We start from the raw sequence: 24,320 nt of genomic DNA on the forward strand, positions 1-24,320 counted from the left end.
CTAAATTATAGTGCGTCCTTTACAATGCAGTTTTATTATTGTTAAGTATATGTTAAGATATAAATTGGTTAAATTAATTTGAAAGAGGAAAATGAACTAGGTTAGGGGAAATTTTAGCCCACAATAGATCTCACTGCCTAGAATTCTAAGTTACCTTACACATTTCAAAATTTTGCTAAATTAAAAATAATGGTACAGAATATATCAACACAACTTTCCCATATTTTGCAAATCTATTATAATACACATGGAGTTTTTCCAAAAGCTTTTAGAGTCCTGTATACTGAGCCTGAAATATCATGCATATATACTAGAGTTAGTATATTAGAGTTATATATATTTATATATAAATATATATTATATATTTAGAGTTAGAACTAAAATAATGCCTTTGGTTTGTTTTGGCACATATTAAGACTCAGTTTAGTAAAGTATATCAGATATTCATGCCAGATGACCACTGCTCCATTGAAAGAGAAGATGGGTGCTGAGAAGTGACAAGTGGGCAACTCTTTTACAAGAAAAGCTGCCTTTTTTCTCCCCCCATAAAACTTGACAATGAGAAGCTAGTCCATGAAGTACTCAGGGCCTCACTGGCAGTTACGCAAAGACATGACTGGGAAGAGTGGCTTAGCCCCACACTAGCCCCAAAGCTACTTCCCACACAACATCAGCTTTTACAATAGCAGCAGGGGTCCAGACACAAGGAAACCTTTCCTTTGACTGTGGAGGCATTTAGCAACTGAAACAATCAGGCAGGAAGGGAAGAACTGGGCAGAGCCTCCAGGATCTATTATTCTCTGGCACCATCAAGCTTGGATGCCCTCTGCCCACAAGCTGCCACATTACCTGCCCAGGGTTCAGGAAACATAGGACCAAAGTATGGACAGGGAAGGTCCAGGTCCAACCAATGTCCTTGGGAGCACAGCCTGACATGGCCCCCAACTTCCAGTGGGTTTGCAAAGGAGAGGAAGTTACAGAGCCTCCTAATGGGCTGATTGGTGTATTAAAGCATGAAGGGTCCCTCCTGAGCTGGAGGATGTGGGGTTCCTGGTGTCCCAGACACCTCCCTCTAGCAGCCTTCTGAGTTCGGGCTAGGACCCAGCATGCAGAGCCCTCTTACCCGCATGCTGTGGCGCTTGAAGACATTGTGCCGGTGGAGAGGTGGGGTGTGCAGCGAATTTACAGGAGATGGATACTCCATAGGGCTGGTGAGCGTAGGTGAGCTGGCACACAGACCCTCGGGGACCTATTCAGGAGAAGCAAAGAAGCACCAGCACAGGGACAAGACAAGAAGGTGGACAATTAGCTGCCACAAACATGAGCACAGAGAAACAATAATAGGCACCACTGGAGACATTGCACTTGCTCTTCAGGAGCTCACAAAGAATGTGATGTGGGTGTTTCATTGGTCTTGTTTGGGAGACACAGCAGAGAGACACACATGACTCTTGGCTGGGAGTCAGAGCAGCCCCTGTAGGGGCCTGTGGGTCCTGTGGCCTCTCATTCATCTGACAGCCAGCCAGATGAAGCTCTGCATACAATGGGGTCCACATAGGTTACTGACTCACTGAGTCCATGTCTCCTCCGTCAGGACTCTTCAGAAAGGAGTTCCATGTCATAAGCATATTGCAAACTGACAGATATGATTAGCCCACAGAAATATGGGTGTGTTTGTATTTAATCACTGTTTTAAACATCACAGAAAGGTATGATTCTTCTTAGGAATATTGCTTCTATCTTCTGCATCAAGGTTTTCTTCTTCACACACACAAGGATTTAGCTCTTAGTTCTTGATTATCCTTATTTTGGTACTGGAGCATTTCCTTGAGAAATATATGACCATGGGACACCACCTTTCTGTAAGGAGTACCAGATGAACAGATATTGTGTCCGTTGGTTGAGATGCTCCACTGTTGAACACTGACTCTGAGCTGAGGGTTGTAAGGGAAAAGAGATGGGCCTTGGCTCCCTATGATTGAGACATAGGACAGAAACACATGACAGAGATGTTCTCAGAGAGGGACCAACATCTTGGGAAGATCCCATGGTTGGTAACGATGGAGGCACAAGGAAAGCTCTGATGGAAACTTGTTTTCAGCTTCTGGCCAGCTGGGTCCTGCCTAAAGTCTCCATGGGGAGCAGCTCTATTCTCTGGAGAACATCAACTGTCCCCAACTGCCTGAAATTCCTTCTCAGAAAGTTCTGCTCTTGGTAGGGGGCCAGGAAGACCTTTGGCATAGAGAAGTAGCTATAGGCAGGCACACGGAGCAACAAACACTATGGACAGATGGACTGAGCTTAAGGTGAGTCTTAGCTGAGGACAGCCTGGTAGATTACATTTTGTTTCTTTCGCTCTCTGGGCACTCTGAGTTCAAATTCTCTTGTAGGTACCAAGAAAGAGTCAATGTAGACCATCTCCATAAGCCAAGCAGGTCATTGCTAGTCCTCAAAGGCACAAGAATGGAAATTCAGGAAGGTCTGAGATGAGGAATGGCCCCAAACTTTCCCAGCCCTCTGGTCACATGTTTACCTGGAACTGCAGCTTGGGAGCCAGAAGGTTGGTCTGTGGAGGGGGTCTGTACTTGGGCCGGCTGGGCTGAAGAGAAAACACAGAGATGAGTCAGGCCATGCCTCTCTCCTTGAGTGAGCATAGCTCACCAAGGGGAATCCTTGGTTGGACACAGGTCAGGCTTATTCAGAATGAAGGAGAGAGGAGGGGCAAAGTGATCATTGAAATCATTTGCATTCACTTACTGAGCACCCATTATATGCTGAGTGATGAGAAGGTACAGGAAGCCAGTCTCTCTGGCTTCCAGAGGGACATCACCAATGGAGGGGTTTACTGGTCTTTGGTGTGTAACCTCTTTAGATACGGGAACACCTGTCAAATCAGCTGTCAAGAGCCACATACTTCCAGAGGTAACAAGTCACCGAGGGCTCAGGCACATGTAGAGGTTTCGTGGAGGAGGTGAAAACTGAGGTGGGCCCTGACTGAGGGAAGGATCGGGGCATGCCAAGCAAGGAGAGACAGTGAGAAAAGGCCTTGGAGAAGATAGGAATTTGTTATGAACTGTCTTTGTACTCCCACCTCCCAAATTTGTACGTTGAAGCTCCAACTCTTATTAGTATGATGGCATATGGAGGTAGGACCTTCGCCAGATCATTAGGGTTAGATGAGGTCATGGGGCTGGGGTCCTCATCATGGGATTAGTGTCCTTATAAGAAGAGACACCAGAGCTCTTGCTCTCTCTGCTGTTCTAAGACACAGTTGGAAGGTGGCCATCTGCAAGCCAAGAAGAGAGTCCTCCCAGACAATGAATCTGCCAGTGCCTTGATCTTGGTCTTCCAAGCCTCCACACTCAGTCTATGGGATTTTGTTATGGCAGTCTGAGCTGCCTAATATGGATATGGTCCCACCCACCTAATGGCATGGTAGCAGGGCACTGGATTCTGAGTCCAGAGATGCCAGGGAGGGTGTGGACATAGAGGCTGGGCATAAGAGATTGTGAGACACTCCCCATTCATGTGCCCTCAGGGACATCTAATTTGTTCGTGAAAAATACCAGAAAGAAAAGTGTTCCAGATCCTTAAGGGAAGAGTTTTCAGGGTGATTCCCTGCCCTAGCTGCCATCTAGGGTCTGCTCTCTTGGGGCCTCAGATCACACCTGCCAGAGCACCCAGGTGATAGGGCCTGAATTCAGTGCTGAAGGACAGTTGGGTTGAGGGCCAAGAGGACCACAGGAACACATCCTGCCTATGCTGGAGGAAGAGGGAGGAGTTCCATAGTCCGGCCGGGAGGGGGCCACATGGAGGCCCAGCTCTGTTTGACTCATAGGATCCTTGAGACCAGGGGTTGGCTTACCTTGGGTGGGGGTTCCTGGTAGGCTGTGGGCTCCAAGATTTTGGGAGGTCGATAGCGAGCATTCCTCTCCTGCTCTATGGCGATGTCCTTCTCCATCTGATAAATGTCACTGCCAAGGAGTCAGGTCAGGAACAAAGTTAAAGATGCTCCTGGAGCCTCTTTTCTGTACTCCTTCCTCTGAAGCCTGGAGAGGCCCAAAGAAGGACCGCTGGGTCCCATTTCTGTCTCCTCGGAAGAGTGGCTGGAAAGACTCCCCTGAGAGGCTAAAAGATGGACCCTGAGGCTGCTTCCCCAACAGTAAAGTTGGGAGAATCACAGGAATGGATGTATGGTGGGGAAAAAGTCCTTGGAGAGTCAGTCCTACAGGGTAGTGTAAGTGTGTCCCCCACCACCTCCCCATGCATCTTGCCTTCCTGCACCTGCTATTGGCACCATCCCCCTATGGAGATAACTGAAATCCCAGCCAACTTCATGACCAAGGCCTGTGTTCTGCATCTCCTATTTTTCATTAAACCACCCACCAACACACTCCTCATGTGTACTAATGAGTAATGGCTGTGGATTCAACTCCCGGGTTAGCTATGTTTGTGCTTCTTGCCTTTCTTATTCAACCCAATGTTTCCCACCTTGGGAATCACAGACCCTAGAGAACTCTGGAATGATCACAGGAGGTCCCTGAATTCACTTATTCATAGTCTATATTTATTCATTGTCTGTGTATTCATTGTGTATTCATTGTCTGTGTATTCACTGTGTATTCATTGTCACATGTATTCATTGTCTGTGGACCGAGTATTTTATGCTACCAAACATACGATATTTGTGTTGGATTTTCAAGTGCACATGAATTACACTGTACATCATATAAAAAAGTCACTATATAGCTTAATATATTTTGCCAGTCAATAAATTCTGAAAAGGTAACTATTGTTACAGGGAGGAATTTTCAAAGTTTGATATTAAAAGGGCCCTTCTTTTGCCTACATGATTAGGAAATACTCATCAAATCCTGTCTTAGCTCTAATGGAGGACTGCCAGGCTGTAGCTTGAGGGGGATATCCTGGGCTCCTTGGGGGTCTTTGGATATTTTTACAATTACACAGAAAGCCTGCTCCTAACTCCATCCATGGTGGGGGCTGGTCTGGTCCCTCTAAAGGGTCATCCTTCTCAGCCCACAGACAAGCATCTGTCACAACTCCCCATGTTTCTTAAGCCCCTTGAATGAATTAAGGTCCCCCCTCTTCCCCTTAGCACCCCAGAGCTTTGGCCCTTTCAAATTACATCTTTCAAATACTTTTCCTGGAACCCTTTGGCTTCTCAAATTTCCCATACGAAGGACCAAAGATGAGACTAGAGTTAATCGGGGGCCAACAAAGGGATAGACAGGAACAGAAAGGTCTTCTAAGCTGGAAGCCTTGCAGATTGTGTTGGAACCCTGGCTCCACAAGCACATTCAGTATTATTCTCACTGCCCCAGCGTGGTCAGTTCCAGCTTGCCCCTTGGGGTACCTCCTGCAAAGCAGTTGCCAGGGCCTCTTTTCTTTCTTTAAAAAAATGCTAACACATTGACTGCAGTGTTTAAAGTCAGTGTTTTTAACATTAAATAAGCACTCGGTTCCCTAATGCAGGGGTCAGTCAACTATTGCCCACAGGCCAAATCCAGCCTCCCGCCTATTTTTATGTGGCTCCAAACTAGGAGTATTTTTTTTTACATTTTCTTAACGATTGAAGAAAATGAAAAGAAGAAATTTCATGACATGTGAACATTATATAAAATTCAAATTCTGTTGCCCCCAATAGTCCTAAATAGTCCTACTGAAACCCAGCAACACACACATTGGTTGACGCATTGTCTATGGATATTTCTTAACTTGTACAGCAGAGTTGAGTTGTTTTAACAAGAGACCATATATGGCTTGCAAAACCCCAAATATTTACTAGCGGCCCTTTACAGAAAAAGTTTGTTGATTCCTGCCCTAAAGGAGGCCAAAAGAAAGTCAGACTACCCGAGGAGGAGCTGTTGGCACGCAAGCCACCAAGGAAACAGGGGGACTGTCTAAAATGTGATCTGACAGTACCCAGGAGAGAACAATGGCTCTTGGATGAAACATCAGAACTTCAGGCTGCCTATGTTTCATTCAGAAGGAAGAGGTGGCCCCTGGGTCGCTGTCTTAATGGTCAAACATCAATCACCCTTTCCCTGCTATCTGGGAGAAGGATCAAAGAAAGGCACAGAGGCTCAAGGGTCCTGCTGGGAATTCGGGTCCCATGCCCGAGCTGGCCATCCTGTAAGGCACACCCCCAATCTCTGTGGAAAGAGCACAGGCACATCGGTGAAAGTCTGCTTTAGACTTTGGGCTCTAACCTAAAAAATATTTCTGGAGTGCATACTAGGAGCAACACTTCAAGCTCTGGGTTGACAGATACCAAGATGGTGAGGCTTACGCAGGCTCACTGTATGTTCTTATGTGACAGTGAGCTCGGTTTTAATCCCCTGTCTTCTGACCGAGCCACTGAGCCTCTGTGACATGCAGGGTACCGTGCTTCTGCTCGGAGGACCAGCCAGTTCCACTGGGACACATGGCTCTGTGTTGGTCAGAGGGGAGGTCCCGGTGCAAGGCCCATCCCCCCACCCCGTCACAGCCACAGCTCTGAGCCTGAATTCTCCCATCGCTATGGTGGCCACGAGGACACCAACTGCATCCCTTTCAGGGATGTACACTTGTTGTAAGCCCCTAAGAGCAGTGGGAGAAGAGACTTGCTGCCTGGGGTCTTGGTGCCGGCAGCCCCCCACCCCTGCTCCATGGTCACCTGAGGTTGCACACGAGCTCAGTGAAGCGGGGCCGCTCACTGGGGTCGTAGTCCCAACAGCGAGTCATGAGGGTGTAGAGGATAGGTGGGCAGAGGTCGGGCTTGGGCAGCCGGTCCCCCTTCTCCAGCACCCCAATGACGTCCTTGTTCTCCAGCCAGAAGAAGGGCTGCTTGCCAAAGCTCAGGATCTCCCACATGCAGACAGCTGAGGGCAGGAAGAGAGGGCTCAGGACCTGCACTGGGGAGGACACCTGCGTGGAGACGCCAGCCCACCCTCCCTGGTGAAAACCCTGCCAGGAACCTCTCGAGTTCTCCAGCCTTCACCCCTACCGTCCCTGGGGACTTGCCCACTTCAGTGGGGGCGGGGGGGAGCGGTCCACCAAGGGACTCATCACCTGCATCTACAAGTGAATGGAGGTTCCCCTCCCTAGACCTCTTCCACATGGAGCTGTTAGGTTTTGTGCAATGAGGAGGAGGGGGCTGTCAAAGGCATGTTGTTGGGACCACCAGGGCCTTCCCTCAAGAGGGGGTGAAGACCATGGGAAAGCTGGGGTTTGAAGCCTAGCACCAACAACTTGCTGCCTACACAAGCCCCTGGCTTGCCAGAGCCTCAGTGTCCTTATCTGGAAAATGGGCATAATAATAATGAGTTTTTATTGGGCTGGCTGTGGAGAACAGAAGAGTGTAATCTACATGGCTGTGTGCTCTATAAGGGGCTGTCCATCTATCACCTGTCATCTATTCCTATGCCTCCTTCTCAGAACCAACCTCAGAGTTTGATCCCCTCTAGGGCGGGGGACCCCACATCAGTCCCCGGGACTGGTTGCTGGAATGCATGCCCCCCTCAGGAGCCTTTGCTGGGAAGATTAACCAATACTGCTCTGGCGGGCCCTTAGCCCATGTTGTCCCCAACTCACCACCAGCCCCCCTACTTCTGGGACTGCTCAGTGGCTAGAGCAAAACAGAACACTTGCCACCAAGGGGTGGGTTCCAGAATCAGAACCCTTTCCCATGCTCTCGGGAAACTCCACTCACCAAACATCCAGACGTCACTGGCTGTCGTAAAGCGGCGGAAGTTGATGGACTCAGGGGACATCCACTTGATGGGGAGACGGGTGACAGAGGCTTAGGGTGGGCAAAGAGATTTACAGGGGTTATTTAGCGAAGAAAGATCCAGAATTATGCAGAATTACAGCCTATTCTCCAGAGACTTTTGGCCTGAACTTGACCAACTGTAGTGTTTTCTTCTTTCTTTGTGGGAGTGGGGTGAGGCTGCAGTGACCCCTCCAGGGACAGGTCCTCGGCTGAACATCCCTCACCTTTGTAATACTCTTCATCCTCAATGTACCGGGAAAGGCCAAAGTCCCCTAACTTCACACACTCAGAGGAGGCCACCAGGATGTTTCGGACAGCGATGTCCCTGGGAGAGAAATGAGAAGGTTCAGAATGTTTTGTTCTGGCAGACAAATGGACAGAGAAATAAAGAAGAAGAGTGCTGGCCAGGGCCCCAGGAGGCTGGGCTGGCCGTCTAGGTCTCCCTACCCCAGGCCCTCGGCCCCCTTCTTGCACCTTCCTGGGGAGCTCTATCTCCCATCACCCCTTCTCCAATGTGAAGCCAACTTCAGGTTCCCAGGACTCATTCCACATGCTTGCCCTGTGGGCTGTATCCTCCCCTCTGCCAGGCATGCTGTCACCCTGCCGATTCTTCAAGGGACAGCCCCAACAACTTTCCCAGTCACTATTCTCGCCTGCTTCTGCAACTCCACTGGACTGTAGGCTTCTGTCATGGCCAAGAGCAACAGCTCCCAGAAACCCTCCAGGGGGCACTAGGATGGTCAGGATCACCCAAATACCTTACCCACTCTGCCTTGTGACATGAGAGACCCTCAGTCTCCCACAGAAGAGGAGACGGGAGCACAGAGAACTGAAGGAGATTGTCCAGTAGGTTTCCCTGGGGTGGGGGCGGGGGTTGGGGTCAACCCAGGCAGCCTAAATCCAGAGCTGAGCTCTCACTCCTCTCTGGGGAAGTGCTCACTGACTCAGTTTACCTCATGTTCCTGGCATCATTTCTAACACCAGGCTCGTCAGCTCGCTTCTCACAGGCAGGTTCCATTCCCTATCATTTGTCTTTATTACTGAAAAAGCTGACTTCAGAGCAAGACAACTTTACCCAAACAGATAAGGGAAACAGATTATCCAACCACCTTCTCCTCATGACTGTTTATATCTTGAATTTTACCCCGATGCTTGAAATAAGCTCCATAAGGAAAGGGTGTTTGGGTCTGTTTTGACTACGACTTGATCCCAGAGCCGAGGACAGCACTTGGAAACACAGGATAGAAGTTCCAGATGTGCTGACTGAGTGACTGGGACGAATGAATGAACATTTATATCCCCACCCACGGCTTTGCTAGTATCGCCCACAAGGCTACATAACCAATGTCCCTGGTGCTGGATGGAAGCATTCACCCGTCACCCCAATATTCTGGGAGCACCCCTTTGTCTCCTCCAGGGGATCCCATTCCTTGTGGCTGGAACCTTCTTTCAAGGGAACAAAGCCAGGTGGAGAAGGGGCCCACTCCACAGCCAGGGGGAAGAGAGGACTTGAGAGTTCAGGGGTGCTGGGGACCAGTGGGGGGCCAGCTGCTCACGCCGGGAAGGGCCCAGCTCCCAGGATGTTCCCGGCACACCCCAGTCCAGTCCGCCAGCCTGGGCTGTGTGCCACCAAATGGGTGAGCCTGAGGAGAGCCAGGTCCGTGAAAATGGGGGACCCCACCGCGAAGCAGGCTGGACCGCCCTGGGCTACAATCAGATGCCCCACACTTTGGATTTAGTTTTAATAACAGCGCCGTGAGGTATGTATGGCGAGTCCACCTTTCAGATGAAGCAATGGGCTCCTAGCAGGTGCTCGAGTGGTCACAGGAGCCAGGACCAACGCTAGGGTCTCAACACTCGTCTGTGCCACTCTGAGACCTGCACGATCCCAGCCTCTGCATGGTCAGGGTCAGCTCAAGGAGCCCAGCGTCCTCCCCAGCCCCACCTGTGGACACAGTTGATGCTCTCCAGGTAGGCCATGGCCTTGCAGATCTGCAGCGAGTACAGGACGAGAGTGAGCACCTTCAAGGAGTTCTTGTTTCTCTCCAGGTAGTGGCCCAGCTGCAGGAAGGGGGAAGATGCCTTCAAGACCCTGGCATGGCTCCTGCAGGCAGCTGCCAAGCCCTTCCCGGCAAACTCAGGTTGGCAAGATGTTCCAGAAATATCCCCCACGACCGATCTCGGGATTGTTTGGGCTGAATACAGGGGGCGGGAAGCTGGGAGTTAAGGGCCCATGCTCTGAAGTCATCCCAGCCAGAGGCCCTGCTCAACCGTGGCCTAGCTGCCGCCACGGGGCTCCCCTTCTGCCGTCCCCAGCTTACCTCGCCATAGGGATACAATTCCATGATGATCCATGTGGGCTCCTCTTCGATGATGCCGATCAGCTTCACGATATGCGGGTGGTCGAGATTCTTCATGATCACTGAAATTGGGGGCAAGAGGGAGGCAGGCCCGAGTGGCTCTAAGGTCCAACATGGGGGAAACAGGCTGGGCCGTCCCCCGTGGGAGAGACATGGAGGGAAACCCCTTCTCCTGACGGGGCTCCCTGCGCTGTTGGCACCCTCCCATCCCGGCGTCCAAACCCCTCTCCCATCTCGGAGGTCCGTGTCGTCCCGGGGGGTCTTCTCCCACTCACAGAGGCCGGGTCCCTTCCCAGGGGCCACGCACCTGCCTCACTCAGGAACTTCTCCTTGTTGTCCAGAGTGCAGTCCTTCTTACAGGTCTTTACGGCGACATTGAATTTCTCCCCTTTCTGCAACGAAAGTCTCTTCAGAGCCCCTGGGGCCAGCCCGGGGCTCAAAAGAAAGGGTCCCCTGGCTGGCATTGCCACGGTCACCCCACAGGCGTGGCTCACAGTTGAGGGAAGACAGGCGACATCTGGGCCTCCTGGTCTCTACAAGGCACCTCCCGCCCTTTCCTCCTACTTTCCCCCACTCTTTCTCCACTCCTCTCTGGCTCCTGATTTCACTGTTTTTTTCTTTTTCTTTTTTAAAAAAAAGATTTATTTATTTATTTTAGACAGAAAGAGAGAGAGTGCGCATGAGCAGGAGGAGCAGAGGGAGAGCAAGAGAGAATCTCAAGCAGACTCCACGCTGGGTGCACAGCCCAACACAGGCCTTGTGTGGAGCCGAAACCAAGAGTTGAGACACTGAACCGACTGTGCCACCCAGGCGCCCCCTGTCTCTATTGCTTCTTGACTGGGGTATGTCAGGACCAGAAGGGACCTTTGCGACGAAAGCCTCTGGCCTTCCAGATTGGGACACTGAGGCTCGGGGCCTGTGCTCTCTGCCCATTGTTCGTGGACATGGCGGAGTGGGTGCAAAGGCATCCAACGCGGCGTTCTGGTCTCTTTCTCTCTTTTTATTATTGTCCTCCGTTTTTACTGTTGGCTTTTACATTTTTGCTGCCTCTTTTCTCCGGCTCTACCCTTTCTGTGGGTCCTGCCCCTACTGGGGCCTCAAAACCCGTCCCTGCCCCAGATCCTGCTCATCCTCATCTCAGAGCTGCATTTTCTCACACTTCTCCGCGTTCCTGCCCTCCAAGATTCAGCCAGCCCTTCCCCAGGTCCTGCCTCTATTTTACTCCCTGGGCTCGCTAGCCTTCCGGGCAATAACTCTTGCTTCCGTCACTCCCTGGGTATTTCATAAATACCGCAAATGCCAAGTGGGGGAAGAGCCACTTATCATGGTGGCTGCTTCAAACCCAGAATATATGAACTCCCCTTTTGTCCTATGGAAAAGCAGGAGAGGAATTTCCGCGAAGAGTCTGGAACTCACGTGATTGGTGTAGACACCTTCATAGACCTCCCCAAAAAAGCCTTCACCAAGAATCCGATTCAGGACCACATCTCCCCGTGCGACGCCATACTGTGGGCCTGGGCAGATGGAGAGAGCGGATAGTCTCAGGGCACAGAAGCCACTGCTGCCCCTAGCACTGGGGCTAGGCTCTGCTCCCCTCCTGCCCAGGCACCACCAGACCCCTCAACAACATCTCAGCTAAAATCTAAGTGTTGGTCTGGAGAAGAGGTTCTAGAAGTTTCCATCATCTCAGACCTGGGGGAAAACCATCACCCTCTTCCCTCGGAAGGCCGGGCCTCATATCCAAACTCTTAGGATCCCCCCCACAACACAGGCACACAAAAGGTCCATAGTGTGGGGATAAAAGAATGGTCTCAGCTTTCAAATCAAAGGTGGTTTTCTTCGGGTTGTCCCTGTCTGAGGCACACATGGGAGAGGACGAAGGAAGGCAACAAAGTCTCCCCAGGGTGTCACAGGTGTCCCCACAATGTCACTTCATAGGGCCTTAGCTGTGGCCATCGTGGTGGGGCCAGAGGTCTACCTCCGGGCCTTCGCAGGGTCTCATCGGGAATCTCAGCATAGATGTCTGATTCTGGAATGACAGAAAGAGAACATCCTATGGGTAAGATGCCTCAGTGGGCACTTCTAGGAACTGGGAATGCGGCTCCCACATGCAGGCCAGCAAAACCAAGCCTGATGTCCTGGGGAGGGGAGTGGGGGTGCCGGGGAGCCAGGCAAGAACAGGGTTCCCATCCCACGTTCTGGCGTGGCCACAGAGCCTAGGGCACCTTGACTGGAATTCCTGCTTACTACCTCCTGGTTGCATCATTTAGGGCAAGTTCCTTAGTCTCCCTTAACCTCAGTTTTTCTTTCTGTGAAGTGAATGTTTCCAGGGAATGTCATAAAGATCAAATAAAAGAATTCCTATTATATATCTGACCCTGCTGTGGACTGAATGTTTGTATCTCCCCCATATTCCTATGTGGAAATCCCAGCCCCCCCATTCCCCCGCCCTCCCGTGGGAAGGTATCTGGAGGCCTGTCCTCTGGGGGTACCTGATTAGGGTTAGATGAGGTCAGGAGTAGGGCGCCCCCTGGCTGTGGTGTTTGTTAGGGTGGCCCAAGCTCAGATAAACATGGCGCCCAGCATTACAACTGGCGAATACACGTTAGCTATTAGGATTAATGACGCTTTAAGCTGTCACAGCCAAGCCACAGGGGAAATCTGTCTTTGCGTAGCTTTGAGGGCATCCTTGACAACGGCACAAGAGCGGGCAGAAAGGAGACTCTGGACACGGGCAGGCTTACCTATGCTGCAGGTTTCTGAGAGGTGGGGCCGCTGGGCCTCTAGGTTGCTGTAGAAGGAGATGAAAGGGCAGGAGCCTGGTGAACTCAGAACCTGGCAGTGTGGCCCCGAGATGCCTTGGCAGCCCACCCTCTCCCACCCGCCTCTCCCGGAGGCCAGCTGCCCTGGTACCCCTGCCTGCCCCAGGGAGGAGCAGACAGTCCCGATGATACCAGCCTGGGAGCATAGCCCACGCTGCCAGGGGGCAGGGAAGAGTGGACATCAGCCATTCTCCCTAAGATGAGGCCAGATGGCATTAGGACACGGGACTGCCCTTGCAGGAACTGATGGGGTGAAAGTTACTGGTGAGAAATTGCCACTTGTGAAATGCCAGTGTTCCCGTGTTCTCCCCGGGGGGCCTGGAAACCAGGAACCATGGTGGTGGGGTTCCCTATTCATTCTGTCTCCTCCCAGGAAGACATAGGCTGAGTGCAGTCCTTGTTCCCCGTCTTCCCGCTGTACTCACAGCATGGGGATCTGGGGCAGGCTGTTCCGCTTCTCACCATCTGGGGAGAGAGCAGAAAGAGGGGGATCTGGAGCCAGGGGACACAGAGTCCTGGATGGATGGCTGACCTCACACCTCCTGCGAGCCAACACAAGGGAGACCCCCTTCCCGCTATGTATCCTCTGAAATACGGAGTGGAAGCTGGCCTGAATTAGAGTCCTCTCAGTGGAAGAAATTCTCAAGTTTCTTTTTGCTACCACCCACGTGTTCCAACCTGGACCTCTGCTTCCTGATCCCATCATGTTAACAGGAAGGACCAGTTGTGTTTTAGCACTAGCTTTGCTCTTCCTGGGGCTACAAACACCACCACTCCAGAAGCCAGCTCCCCCAGCTGCCTTCAGCCAAGGCCTGCAGTGAAGGACCCAGGACAGGTCCCCAAGGAGTACCCAAGAAAGGCTGGGCAAGCACCTGGTCCCACTTCCAGAGCCTCTTCCTTTCCATCTTGGTCAATGGTTTCGCTTCTTCCGCTCGGCCTCTGGGGGCTTGTGCCACATCTGCCCATTGGGACCGTGTGCCTTTAAATGGAAACTCACCTTTCTTGGGATGAATGATGAGAGAGCCTTTGTGCTCCCCCTGCAGCCGGCAGTAACCGTCCACCAGGTCAGCCATGTTCTCGGCCTCTGCCAGAGAGGAGGTTTTGATGGACAAGGACTGCAGAGAAGAGACCAGCCAAGGATGAGACCCAAGAGCCTTGGCTAGAGTCTGCCCCACAAGACCTGAGAAGAAACTGCCTCAGAAGGGGCTGACATCGCCACCCATCCCCACCCTGGAATCCGTCAGCTCCTGTCCTGGGGCTTGGCTTGCCTTCCCCCACGACCACCAGGGGGCGCACTTGTCATCCCTCCCCGCTGGCGACCCTAAACCCTAGGAAGGCCAGTTTCTGCTGGGACTTATTTTGGTCTCTGAGTGTATAGCACAATGCCTTGTACCTCACAGGTGCCCCATAGGTAAGAGCAGAAACTAGGAGAAGAGGCAGTGCTCAGGGGACAGACAGATAAAAGGGGAGAGAGACAATCGGTTTGCTGTCTGAGTGCTATCTGATTCTTCCACCTACAAAAAGCCCACCCAGGTCCCCAGAGATCCTGTTACTGAGTCATCATTCACTTGTTCAAAGCTAGACCTCTCCTATGTACCTTGAATCAAGGGCACTTCACTCACCCTAAAAACACCCCCCAACTTATTTCTTGACATTTTTAAACAGCTTTGCTTCCTGATGCATTTCCCTTACAATTTTATTGTCAACCCGGTACCTTGTCTGAGAAATAGGTGCAGTTTTCTTAGCAAGATCCCCAAAGCCAGGCTGGCCTAAGCAAGAAAGACTGTCCTTTGGTGGGCTGGCTGTTTCCGAGCTCCCAGGTGCCCAGAGATGCTCACCTGGGGGGCGCCTTCGATGCCCAGCTGCAAAACCGCCTGGCCCTCCTCCAGGGGCAGGCACCGAATGGACCTGATCTGCTTGAATTCGGCCAGGCAGGTGGGCTGTAAGAAAGGAGGGGGCCCTTCAGACATTCCCACTCCTGGAGTGGGGTCGTGAAGATTGGTCAGTCTGGGGTTGCAAGGAAGCACCGACAGCCTCTCCGTGGGAGGAAGACAGAATCAAAGACAGTGAAGACTGAAAGCATCGTCTGGTCTAAGCTCCTCACTTTGCAGAAGATAAGATGAGTCTAGGAATGGGGACTGGCCCGAAGTCATATGCCACAATGGTGACAGAGCCAGGACCCGACCCAGGTCTTCTGACTCCCAGGGGAATGATTGCCCCATCTTGCCATTACAAGAGCAACAATTTTATCTAAGCCAGAAGTGCAGTGATAGTGTCCTGTCTTCTCTCTCCACCCCAACTCCCCAGCCTCTGTGGAGGGGATCGCCACAGGAAAGTAAAGAACCATCTGCCCCAGGCTCCAAAAACTCTCTCCACGGCTTCTCATACTAAGGGCCTCTCTGCTCTCAGCAAGGGGCAGGAGCAACTGAAACACAGGGAAAGGTAGGAGGCAGCAGAGAGAGGAAGACTGCTTAGCCCGGGGCTGGGTGCAGCCTGCCCCCTGCCTCCCTCTACCTTGGCATCTTGACTCGTCAGCTGGCGGATGCCCTTAGGGCCGATGACTAGGTCCACAGTAATGTTCCATCCTTGCTGGAATAAAAGGAGAGAGAAGATTGCGGCTTCAGTTCTGTCTCCCTCCTATTTCAGAGATCTGCAAACAGCTCACTGAGTCAGACACAGGCCAGTGTTTCCTGGGTCCTCCAGCTCCTTCAGTCTTAAAACCCTACCAACAGATTACCCTGCTCCCTGCCTACCCTGCCTACTCTGCCCACCTCCAAGATCTGTGGCCAAGATTTCCACTCCCTGCCTCCGGCAAGTAGGTCAACATTGGTTGTGTTTGATGGTATGTTGGTGAGGCCCAGCTGCCTGAGGAGCTTGGCTTATGTGGGCTGCTATAAGCAAGCACACCCCTCCCAGCCCCCCATGTTGGCCTCATGGGTCCGTTCCCTGAAAGGCCTGGAATTCGGGTCAGGGAGAGAAGAAAAGGACGTGTCATTACAATGAGTTCACAGCGATAGGTCTCCTGGTCGATGTTGGCAAAGCCCGCGAGGGTGTTGAAGAACTTCATGACGCACTCCTCCTCCTTAAGCGAGGCGTACTGCTGGAATGTCTGCTGGATCATCTTCCGGAACTGCTTGGGCTGCGGGAGGGGGGCGGGGATGGCCGGTGATGAGCAGGCCCTGCTCGTCCAGGTTCTGATGCCTTCCCTGATCTCACCAAGAGCCTGTCTGCTGCTAGAGGATGGTCCTCAGGCCTTTGCCATGAGAGCAGCAGCGATCTATGACTAAGACACACACCTGCTGTGTCAAGGGAGGCTCACCGTAGCCCTGGCAGGGAAGCATGGGAAGTAGATCCCCAGGCCACAAAGCTAATTAGCCTCGGATGTGGAAACAGAGCCCGGTTTCCTAATGGCCAGCTTTAGGTGCTTTTAGTGGCCCTATGCCCAGATGGCCCAAGACAGCCCAGATACCCTGGCTTTCCCAAGTACCCCCAGTCTGGTGCCATTGGCTCCAGTTCTGGAGGCCAACACAAAGGGGGTTGCTCTGGGCCCCTTGTCCAGTGGTTGCCTCACCTTTAAGTTCTCCTGCATCTGCTTTGGGAAAAACAGGTCCAGCCCCACTTCTTTCCTGAAAGAAGGAGGGAAAAGGTGACATCTGACTCCCCCTCACCCCCAACTCAGGACTTTAGTCCAATCAGGAAGAGGCAAGATGGCTTGAAGACCAGGGAGATGGGTCCTGCTTGGTCTGGTCTGGGGATGAACAAGGTAGGGATTGAACAGGAAGAGCAGGGCAGCAAGGAAGGAAGACAAGAGAGGCAAGGGCCAATGTCCAACTTACTCCAAGAGCTCGAAGTTGGACTTTTTGTCAAGTGCATTGTGCGGCATGTCCTTGAAGAACCGCCTGGAGAGAGAGAAGTCATAAATAGGTTGATGGCTGGAGTACAAGGCCATCCAATGCCACACATTGGTCTAGAAGCTCTCTTTCCCCTGCCAAATGTGGTAAACAATGGGAAGGAGAATATTATGAGAATAAAAAAAACGTTATTTACTAAATCATGAAGAAAAGGAAAACCCACAAATTCCATTCCTAAGAAGAGACATGTCTCCTAAGAAGGGCTCCTGCCTTATGTTTTGGGAGACCCAGCTCTGGGACTGCCCAGTTTTGGGGCAGAGGAGGAAGATGGCAGTTCTATCTGTGTCCTCTAAAAATAAATGACCCAAGGCAGCCAACACTGATTGTTGGAATGTCTAGCATTCAGTGGCTCGGGTATATGGCCCAGTTCAGTGGTCCTCAACCAGGAGCAATTTGACACCTCCCTCTCCAGCCTGGAAGCCTTTGGCAATGTCTGGAAATCTTTGGTTGTCACATCTGCTTAGGAGGAGGATGGTCCCACCAGCATCTAGTGTGTAGAGGCCAGGAATGCTGTTAAATATATTATAATTCACAGGATGGCCCCCCAACCAAAGAATTATCCAGCCCCAAATGTCCCTAGTGCTAAGATGGAGAAATCCTGCAAACTTTAAACAAGGAGAGAAATATTTGGCACCTATTTCATTCTGTATTATAAGCAACCGTGGACACACCTGTCACTTCCTGGACCAGACCCAGAAGTCTGAGGGCACCTCTGCATGGCTTGCTAATTCTATACATATTTATCAGTGCTTACTGCCACTGAGGTCATAGCAGTGAACAACACAGATGGAAACCCAACATTAGAATATCTCCCAGGACCTTGCCTAGTGCTCAAAGAAACATTTACTGAATCACTGGAATGGCAGATAGATGGAAGAAACAGGCAGCCTGGAGGCAAGAGCAGTGGCAGCCAAAGGAAGCAGGGGACCCTGACCAGAGATGGGACTGGCCCTTCTATTCTAAGGACAAGACAGTGAGCACTTTACCCTATGTCAGCCACCATTTGTCACCCCACCCCCATGTACCCACTCTTGTTTCCCAAACTGGATGTAAGACAAAGATGGCCAAGAACTCCAGTCCCTGGGGGGATCCTTGAGGCCACATACCTGAGCTCCAGGCAGCCTAGCTGCAGGGCCATGCCCTCACTGACCTTGCTGGCATAGCGTTGCATGTAGTCATTCCGTAGCTGGTGAGGGGAAAGGCCAAAGTTGAGAGTTATGCTCTCCTTCCCTGTTTCCCTGAACAGAGACCCCAGGAGATGGTGGGGGCTTTGAATACAATTCTGCAGTCCCAAGTTGTCACTCTCTCTCTCACACCGCCCCCTCCACCATGCACAAATGTGTAGCCTCTGCATCCCTCCAGAGCCCTCCAGAATCATGCCCCCACAGGCCAAGGCCTTCTGATTTTTGAAAGCATTTCCAGACACATGCTCTCATGACTTTATGAGGCTGGAGTTCAAATTCTCCTCTCCACTCTTAACTTTAGAGATAAAGAAACTGGAATTCAGGCATGAGCCAATCATTTATTCCAGGACTTGTTGGTAAATAGTGACAGATGTCATCCACTCTACAATCAGGGTCTGGCTTTGTGTCCAGCAAACCAGGGACCAGACAGACGACGGTGGCAGCAGGCTCACACATCCTCAGTGCTCACTGTGACCCGTCCTGTGCTAGGCACGCTACCTGCATTATTACAGGCAGTGGCATGTTACAGCAGCTCCAAACAGCCCATGAAAGCCAGGTATTAAAGCTTCTGAAGTTTTGCAAGCTGTATGATCATACCGGTAGCTTCAAAATGCCACCCATGGTGGGGCAATATTTGTACCATGGAAATTGGCACGTGCTATAAATCAGAGATTCTTTTCTGCAAAGAACTGGTACACTAGCACCCTGATAATGATACCATTTGGCCCTCCCCACAACCCTATAAAGCAAATGTTATTCTTATCACCTCCATTTTCTAGAAAAGGAAACAGCTTCAGGCAGGTAAGTTAAACCCTCGGAGGATCCTGGGTTAGTAGATGGCAGAACTGGGCTAGAAGCCAGGTGTGCGAGAGTCTGCATGCTAAGACTACCCCTTCTCTTTGGACCTACACTGTCTGCTCACCACCAGGTCTCCTGGGCAGTAAATAATGACCATCAAAGTCCAAAAGGAGCTGTGCACATGGGGAGGGGTAAGCCAGCCCTCAAGGAGCCATGAGAGAACTAGGGTTGGAACTGCTGACCAGGGACCAAGGCATGTATGTCTCCACGAGAAGTTTCCTAGACTGGGACCTCCCAAATCTGTGCTTTGTTCTTCTATCTCCCGAAGAGATGATGAGATAGGACCCTAGGAACAAAAAGATAAAATACTTCTACCTGTTGGTAAAAATAAAGTAGCGTTGTCCTGTCTTCTTTTAGGCTTTCCATGAAGTCCTCTGGCAAGTAGCGGATTTGTAGGTCATACCTGGGACGGGAAGTTCAGACTCTCTGGTTGACACAGGGAAGCTGGTCATGTATGGGTCTGCCCATGAGGCTGATGGCCACCCATTCAGGACTTGCTTCTTCTTTCACTCCTCTGTGGTTGGGTGGAGGAGCGTGGAGGACCATGGAGCCCAGCAGGTGGTAGTCAATGCTAGTCCTGACTCTCCAACTCTTCCCCCTCGTGGCAATTATTTTCCTTAGGTTTGCAGATCAGCACTTGACCTGGTTCTCTATCCTCCCTGCCCTACTGCTCCTCCTTCTCCATAGTTCCAAGAGCATCCTGCCTGGGGTTATTCCTGATATCTGCCCGGTAAGTGCTATGAGTCTATGTTAGGCCTTGGCCAATACATGCATTGGAGGCTGCAAGAGGACTAGGCCTAAAATGCCACTCAGATTTTCTAGAAGATTCTTAGAGGTTGGGAAGTGCTCTGAGGAAGGACTTCCCAGGGCCTCCCCACTCTGTACTCCTCTTTCCCCATTTGAGAACCCAGGGCTCTTCTCCTACCTCCATTCGGCTTCCACGTGCAGACACTCGTACTTGTCCTGCACCTCCCCCACTGTCATCTGCGGGTGCAGCCAATGGATCTCATCTGACTTCATGTGCTTTAGCCTTAGCCCATAGCACTCAGCCAGCTGGATGTTGGGCCCGATCCGTCCACTCATCAGGATGGAGGCGATGACATCCTGGGGAGGAGAACAGAGAGACATGATTCAGGGATGCCCCCTGCTAGGTTCCCACAGTCCTCATGCAGTCCCCGGAAGTATGATTCTCTAGGGTGGGAGAAAATGCAGCTGAGGCAAAGAGCACAGACTCTGTGCTTCTGCAGCCCACTCCAACCAAACTGATGATTAATTAATGAGTATCTGCCATGTAAAATCACCCTCAGAATGGCTTCCGATTTAGCCAGCATAATTGAGGGTCTGTGGTAGGTACTCCAGACCTCTTGCATACATTATTGTTTCATGAAATCCCATACAACACAGGGAAGTAGGTGTTACATCTCCATTTGGCTGATGATCAAACCAATGTGGGTTACACAGCTCATGGAATTAACCTGGGGTTTTGAACCCAGGGCCAGTGGACTCTGAGGATTTCTACTAAGCCAGGCAGCTTCACGGGGTGCTGGGGCTGGGCAAGCCAGAACATGAGACTCCCATTAATGGATTAAGTGGCCCAGTTTACACATAAGAAGCATGGCCACAGGAAACAGAGTGTTGGGAAGAAATTGGGAAGCCTACTATTCTTGCTTTCCTGTTGGTAGAAGTCAGCCTGCCCATAGCCTGAGGCCATCATTTCCTGGCCTCAACACAGAGCTGGATCAAGAAGAAGCCCACTGGGCAGCCGCCCAGAAGCCCATCTATAAGGTCCCGCCTCATTCTGAAATCACATTAGTTTCAGTTTAATTCAGGTTTCTCGTATGGTTGCACATGTAACTGGTGAATTGAGCCCATTCCCAATGGAGCAGAAAGTACCATCAAAGGCAGATTTTTAAAAAACTCTTCGAATTTTCACTAATAAAATGTTAAACTCATATTTAAATAGTACTGTTTTGAAGGAATGACAAATTATTAGTCTGCTTGGGCACCAACATGCCTTGGTCCTGCCAGCCCTCTTCAACTTTATGCAGTGGTAAAGCTAAATGACCCCAAGCTAAAAGATCCCTTCCCCATTAGGGAAACAAATGACCATCAGAGCAGTCAGCTCTTACTCAGATAAGGAAACTGAGTCACAGAAAGCACACGGTAACAGTTGTTACAAGTCAGTGCAGGAATCAGAACTGTGGTCTTGGGATGGGGAAGAAGGCTGTGATCAATGGACCTATAGCAAGAGAGACACAGGCAAAGAGCTCACAGATGGAAAGTTGACCTTTTTGTCATTACTTCCACCTGTTTCTCCTGCCATTCACCCTCTGTACTGCTCTGTCCACTCATATGGTTATATTATCCAGAGCCTCTATGTCATTCCCGAGCCCAACCTGGAGTCCCAACCTCTGCTGTTTTTAAATGTAGAGCCTTCCCTGCCCCACATGAAACTTACTGGCCTATGTCTAATTTCTCCAGGACTGGGAACCCCTGCAATTATTGGAATTTTAAGTATACTGAAGTCGAAAGAAAAGTATAATAAATCTCAATGTACACAACACCCAGCTTCAACAATTATCAACATTCAACCATTCTTGCTTCATCTATTCCACCTCTGACACCCAACCGCCAGTCAACTATTACCACTTTTTACAGTTCTTTTAAGGTAAAATTTATGGACATTAAAATGCACACATGTCAATTATACAGTTTATGTGTAATCCACATGCCAGTAATTAAGATACAGACCTTTCCAAGACACCGAGAAAGTTCCCTCTTATCCCTTCTCAGTCACTCTCATGCCCATGCCCACCCCAATTCCAGGCAACCAATTTTCCTCCAGGTTTTGCCTATTCTAGAACTTCATATGATGGAAACATTTAGTATATATAATTCATTCCTCTGTTTCTACTGTGAATGAAAGTGCTACTGTGAATGAAAGTGCTATGAACATTATTATACAGGATTTTTGGTGTACGTTTGCTGTCATCTCCTCTGGATAAATACCTAGAAGTATAAATTACTGTGTCAAAGGTAGATGTATGTTTAACATTCTAAGAAGCTGCTATGATCATTCTGTTCAATATTTCTACTGAATATATGAGATGTTCATTACACAAAATCCTCACCAACATTTGGTGTTGGATGTCTTTTTAATATTAGTCACCTTGATGGTTATGTATGGTATCTCATTGTTCTTTTAATTTTCATCTCCCTGATGACTAATGATATTGAACACGTTTTCATCAGGCCATTCATGTATCTTCTTTTGTGAAGTGTTTGTTCCAAATCTTTGTCCATTTTTCTGTGTTGTCTTTTTATTATTGAGTTGTAGGTGATTCTTATAGATTCTACATCAAAGTACTTTGTATGTGTTTCATAAATATTTTTTCCAGGTCTGTATTGTGCCTATTATTAACTTCTTTGTCACTTTCTTTTGGTAAAGTCTTATCAAAATTTTCTTCAATGGTCAGTGCTTTCTGCATATTGTCTAAGAAATCTTTGCTTGCCTCTAAATCATGAAGCTATTCTCCTATTTTTTTAATGAACTTTATAGTTTTCACTTTTCCTTTTAGGTCTGTGATCCATCTTGAATTAATTTTTATATGTGGTGTGAGGTAGGGGTCAACATTTATTTTTTCCTTAAAGATCTATGATTGTTCAGCAGTGGTTGTTGACTTTCATTTTCCAATCAAATTGTTTTGCTGCCTTTGTCAAAACCAGTTGGCCATATAAGTTTAGATTTATTTCTAGACCCTCACTCCTGATCTACTAATCTTTGTTTTTACTCTGCCACTACCAGACTGCCTGCATTACTGTAGCTTTAGAGGATATCTTAAAGTCAAATAGCACAAAACTTTTATGATCTCCTCTACCAGATTATTGTGCTATTCTGGGTCTCTGCACTTCCATATACATTTTTTAATCAGTTTGTCACTTTCTATTTAAAATGCCTGCTGAGCGGTGCCTGGGTGGCTCAGTGGGTTAAAGCCTCTGCTTTCGGCTCAGGTCATGATCCCAGGGTCCTGGGATTGAGCCCCACATCAGGCTCTCTGTTCAGCAGGGAGCCTGCTTCCCCCCTCTCTCTCTGCCTGCCTCTCTGTCTACTAGTGAGCTCTCGCTGTCAAATAAATAAATAAAATCTTAAAAAAAATAAAATAAAATGCCTGCTGAATCATGATTGAGATTGTGTTAAATCTATAGCTTAACAGGGAAGAACTGACATCTTAGAGTAGAGTCTTCCAAACCACAAACATGGTATACCTCTCCACTTAATTTTACTCTTCTTTAATTTTTCTCAGCAGCGTTTTGCACTTTTCAGTGTATAGTTTTGCAGGTCTTTTGTTACATTTATTTCTAAATAGTTTGTGTATTTTGATATTTTTGAAAATTTTAAAAATTAAAATTAATTTTCTATTTCAGGGTTCACTCCTTTGGCGGCTCCCTCGTCTCCAGGAATTTCCTACATCCTCTGGTTGCTCAGTCAGCCCTAAATTATATCCTCTGATGCCTCAAGCCCATAAGGCTGAAGCTTTCTGCCCTCCCAACCCTCCCAGACTGGAAAGTGCCCTCAGGCAAAAAGCCAGACATTCTGCTCTCAAGAGCAGTCTTCCCTCTAGTCTCAGCTGGTTATGGTCACTCTTCAGGGCTTTCAAGATCATTGCCTTGTTATTTTGTCCAGATTTCATCATTGTCATCTTCAGGAATATCAGTCCAGTCAAGTGCTTCCACCATTTTTGAAGTATCCGTACAAAATAGTGAATAAATGAATACCATAAAATAAATGAATTTAAAAAATCAAATGAATGAATAAATCTGTATTTTCTGCAAACAAAAGAGAGTTAGGAGGCAGAGAGCTCCCTTTAGACCTCCACTGGTGATTCTGGTGTTTTTGTAAAGACAAAGAAAGCTTTAAAGAACAAAGCCCTGATGTCCTCTTCTACTTTTTTGTCTCTTTTACTTTTTCCTCCTCTTGGAACACATGGTATGACCAAGGCCAAAGTCAAGAGGCAGAGGGGCTGGCAGTGGCTGCAAAGCCAGGAACAGAGTAAAGGAGGAGGTGGAGCCAGGGGAAGAGATGCTGGTGCAGTGAAGATCATGTTTACCTATAGGGGGATCCAGCAAAAGAGTAAATATATTAAAGATAATGGGAAACGGACTTCTTAATGTTGGAGAAAGTATTTCAAATATGGAGAGGAGAAGGCTAAAGTGGACCATTTCAATTGGAATTGAAAGGCTTGGTGAGGACTCACGGTTTTAGAGGGCTGGAGACAGAGAGCACGTGAGCATGCACTATTCAGAGTCTTATGTGTACTGAAAGGGCTTGAAGTCAATGACACCCAGATGGTCATTTGCAGACCAAACTTTGAGTCTTAGTTTCCAAATACCCTTCTCCACTACAATGACAGTGA

General features: G+C 49.5%; 1 protein-coding gene across 4 annotated transcripts in view; it reads right to left on the bottom strand.

The window, feature by feature from the left end:
• PTK2B (protein tyrosine kinase 2 beta) overlaps positions 1–24,320 on the bottom strand; it is a 122,027-nt gene that overhangs the window by 9,625 nt on the left and 88,082 nt on the right. For 3 of the 4 annotated variants that reach the window (XM_059372761.1, XM_059372778.1, XM_059372770.1), the window contains 22 exons: positions 19,832–20,010; positions 19,222–19,309; positions 17,971–18,050; positions 16,790–16,852; positions 16,525–16,579; positions 15,952–16,092; positions 15,468–15,542; positions 14,792–14,893; positions 13,951–14,068; positions 13,379–13,418; positions 12,876–12,922; positions 12,110–12,160; positions 11,548–11,645; positions 10,439–10,523; positions 10,093–10,193; positions 9,717–9,832; positions 7,996–8,096; positions 7,712–7,801; positions 6,677–6,881; positions 3,866–3,974; positions 2,534–2,599; positions 1,124–1,249 (listed from right to left, as the gene is read on the bottom strand). In XM_059372761.1, coding sequence (XP_059228744.1) covers positions 1,124–1,249; positions 2,534–2,599; positions 3,866–3,974; positions 6,677–6,881; positions 7,712–7,801; positions 7,996–8,096; positions 9,717–9,832; positions 10,093–10,193; positions 10,439–10,523; positions 11,548–11,645; positions 12,110–12,160; positions 12,876–12,922; positions 13,379–13,418; positions 13,951–14,068; positions 14,792–14,893; positions 15,468–15,542; positions 15,952–16,092; positions 16,525–16,579; positions 16,790–16,852; positions 17,971–18,050; positions 19,222–19,309; positions 19,832–20,010 — 2,136 coding nt within the window. The remainder of the gene's footprint in view (positions 1–1,123; positions 1,250–2,533; positions 2,600–3,865; positions 3,975–6,676; positions 6,882–7,711; positions 7,802–7,995; positions 8,097–9,716; positions 9,833–10,092; positions 10,194–10,438; positions 10,524–11,547; positions 11,646–12,109; positions 12,161–12,875; positions 12,923–13,378; positions 13,419–13,950; positions 14,069–14,791; positions 14,894–15,467; positions 15,543–15,951; positions 16,093–16,524; positions 16,580–16,789; positions 16,853–17,970; positions 18,051–19,221; positions 19,310–19,831; positions 20,011–24,320) is intronic. The other variant, XM_059372784.1, reaches the window with a different exon arrangement.

The sequence above is a fragment of the Mustela nigripes genome, chromosome 1 (assembly GCF_022355385.1).
Source record: "Mustela nigripes isolate SB6536 chromosome 1, MUSNIG.SB6536, whole genome shotgun sequence".
Lineage (NCBI taxonomy): Eukaryota > Metazoa > Chordata > Mammalia > Carnivora > Mustelidae > Mustela > Mustela nigripes.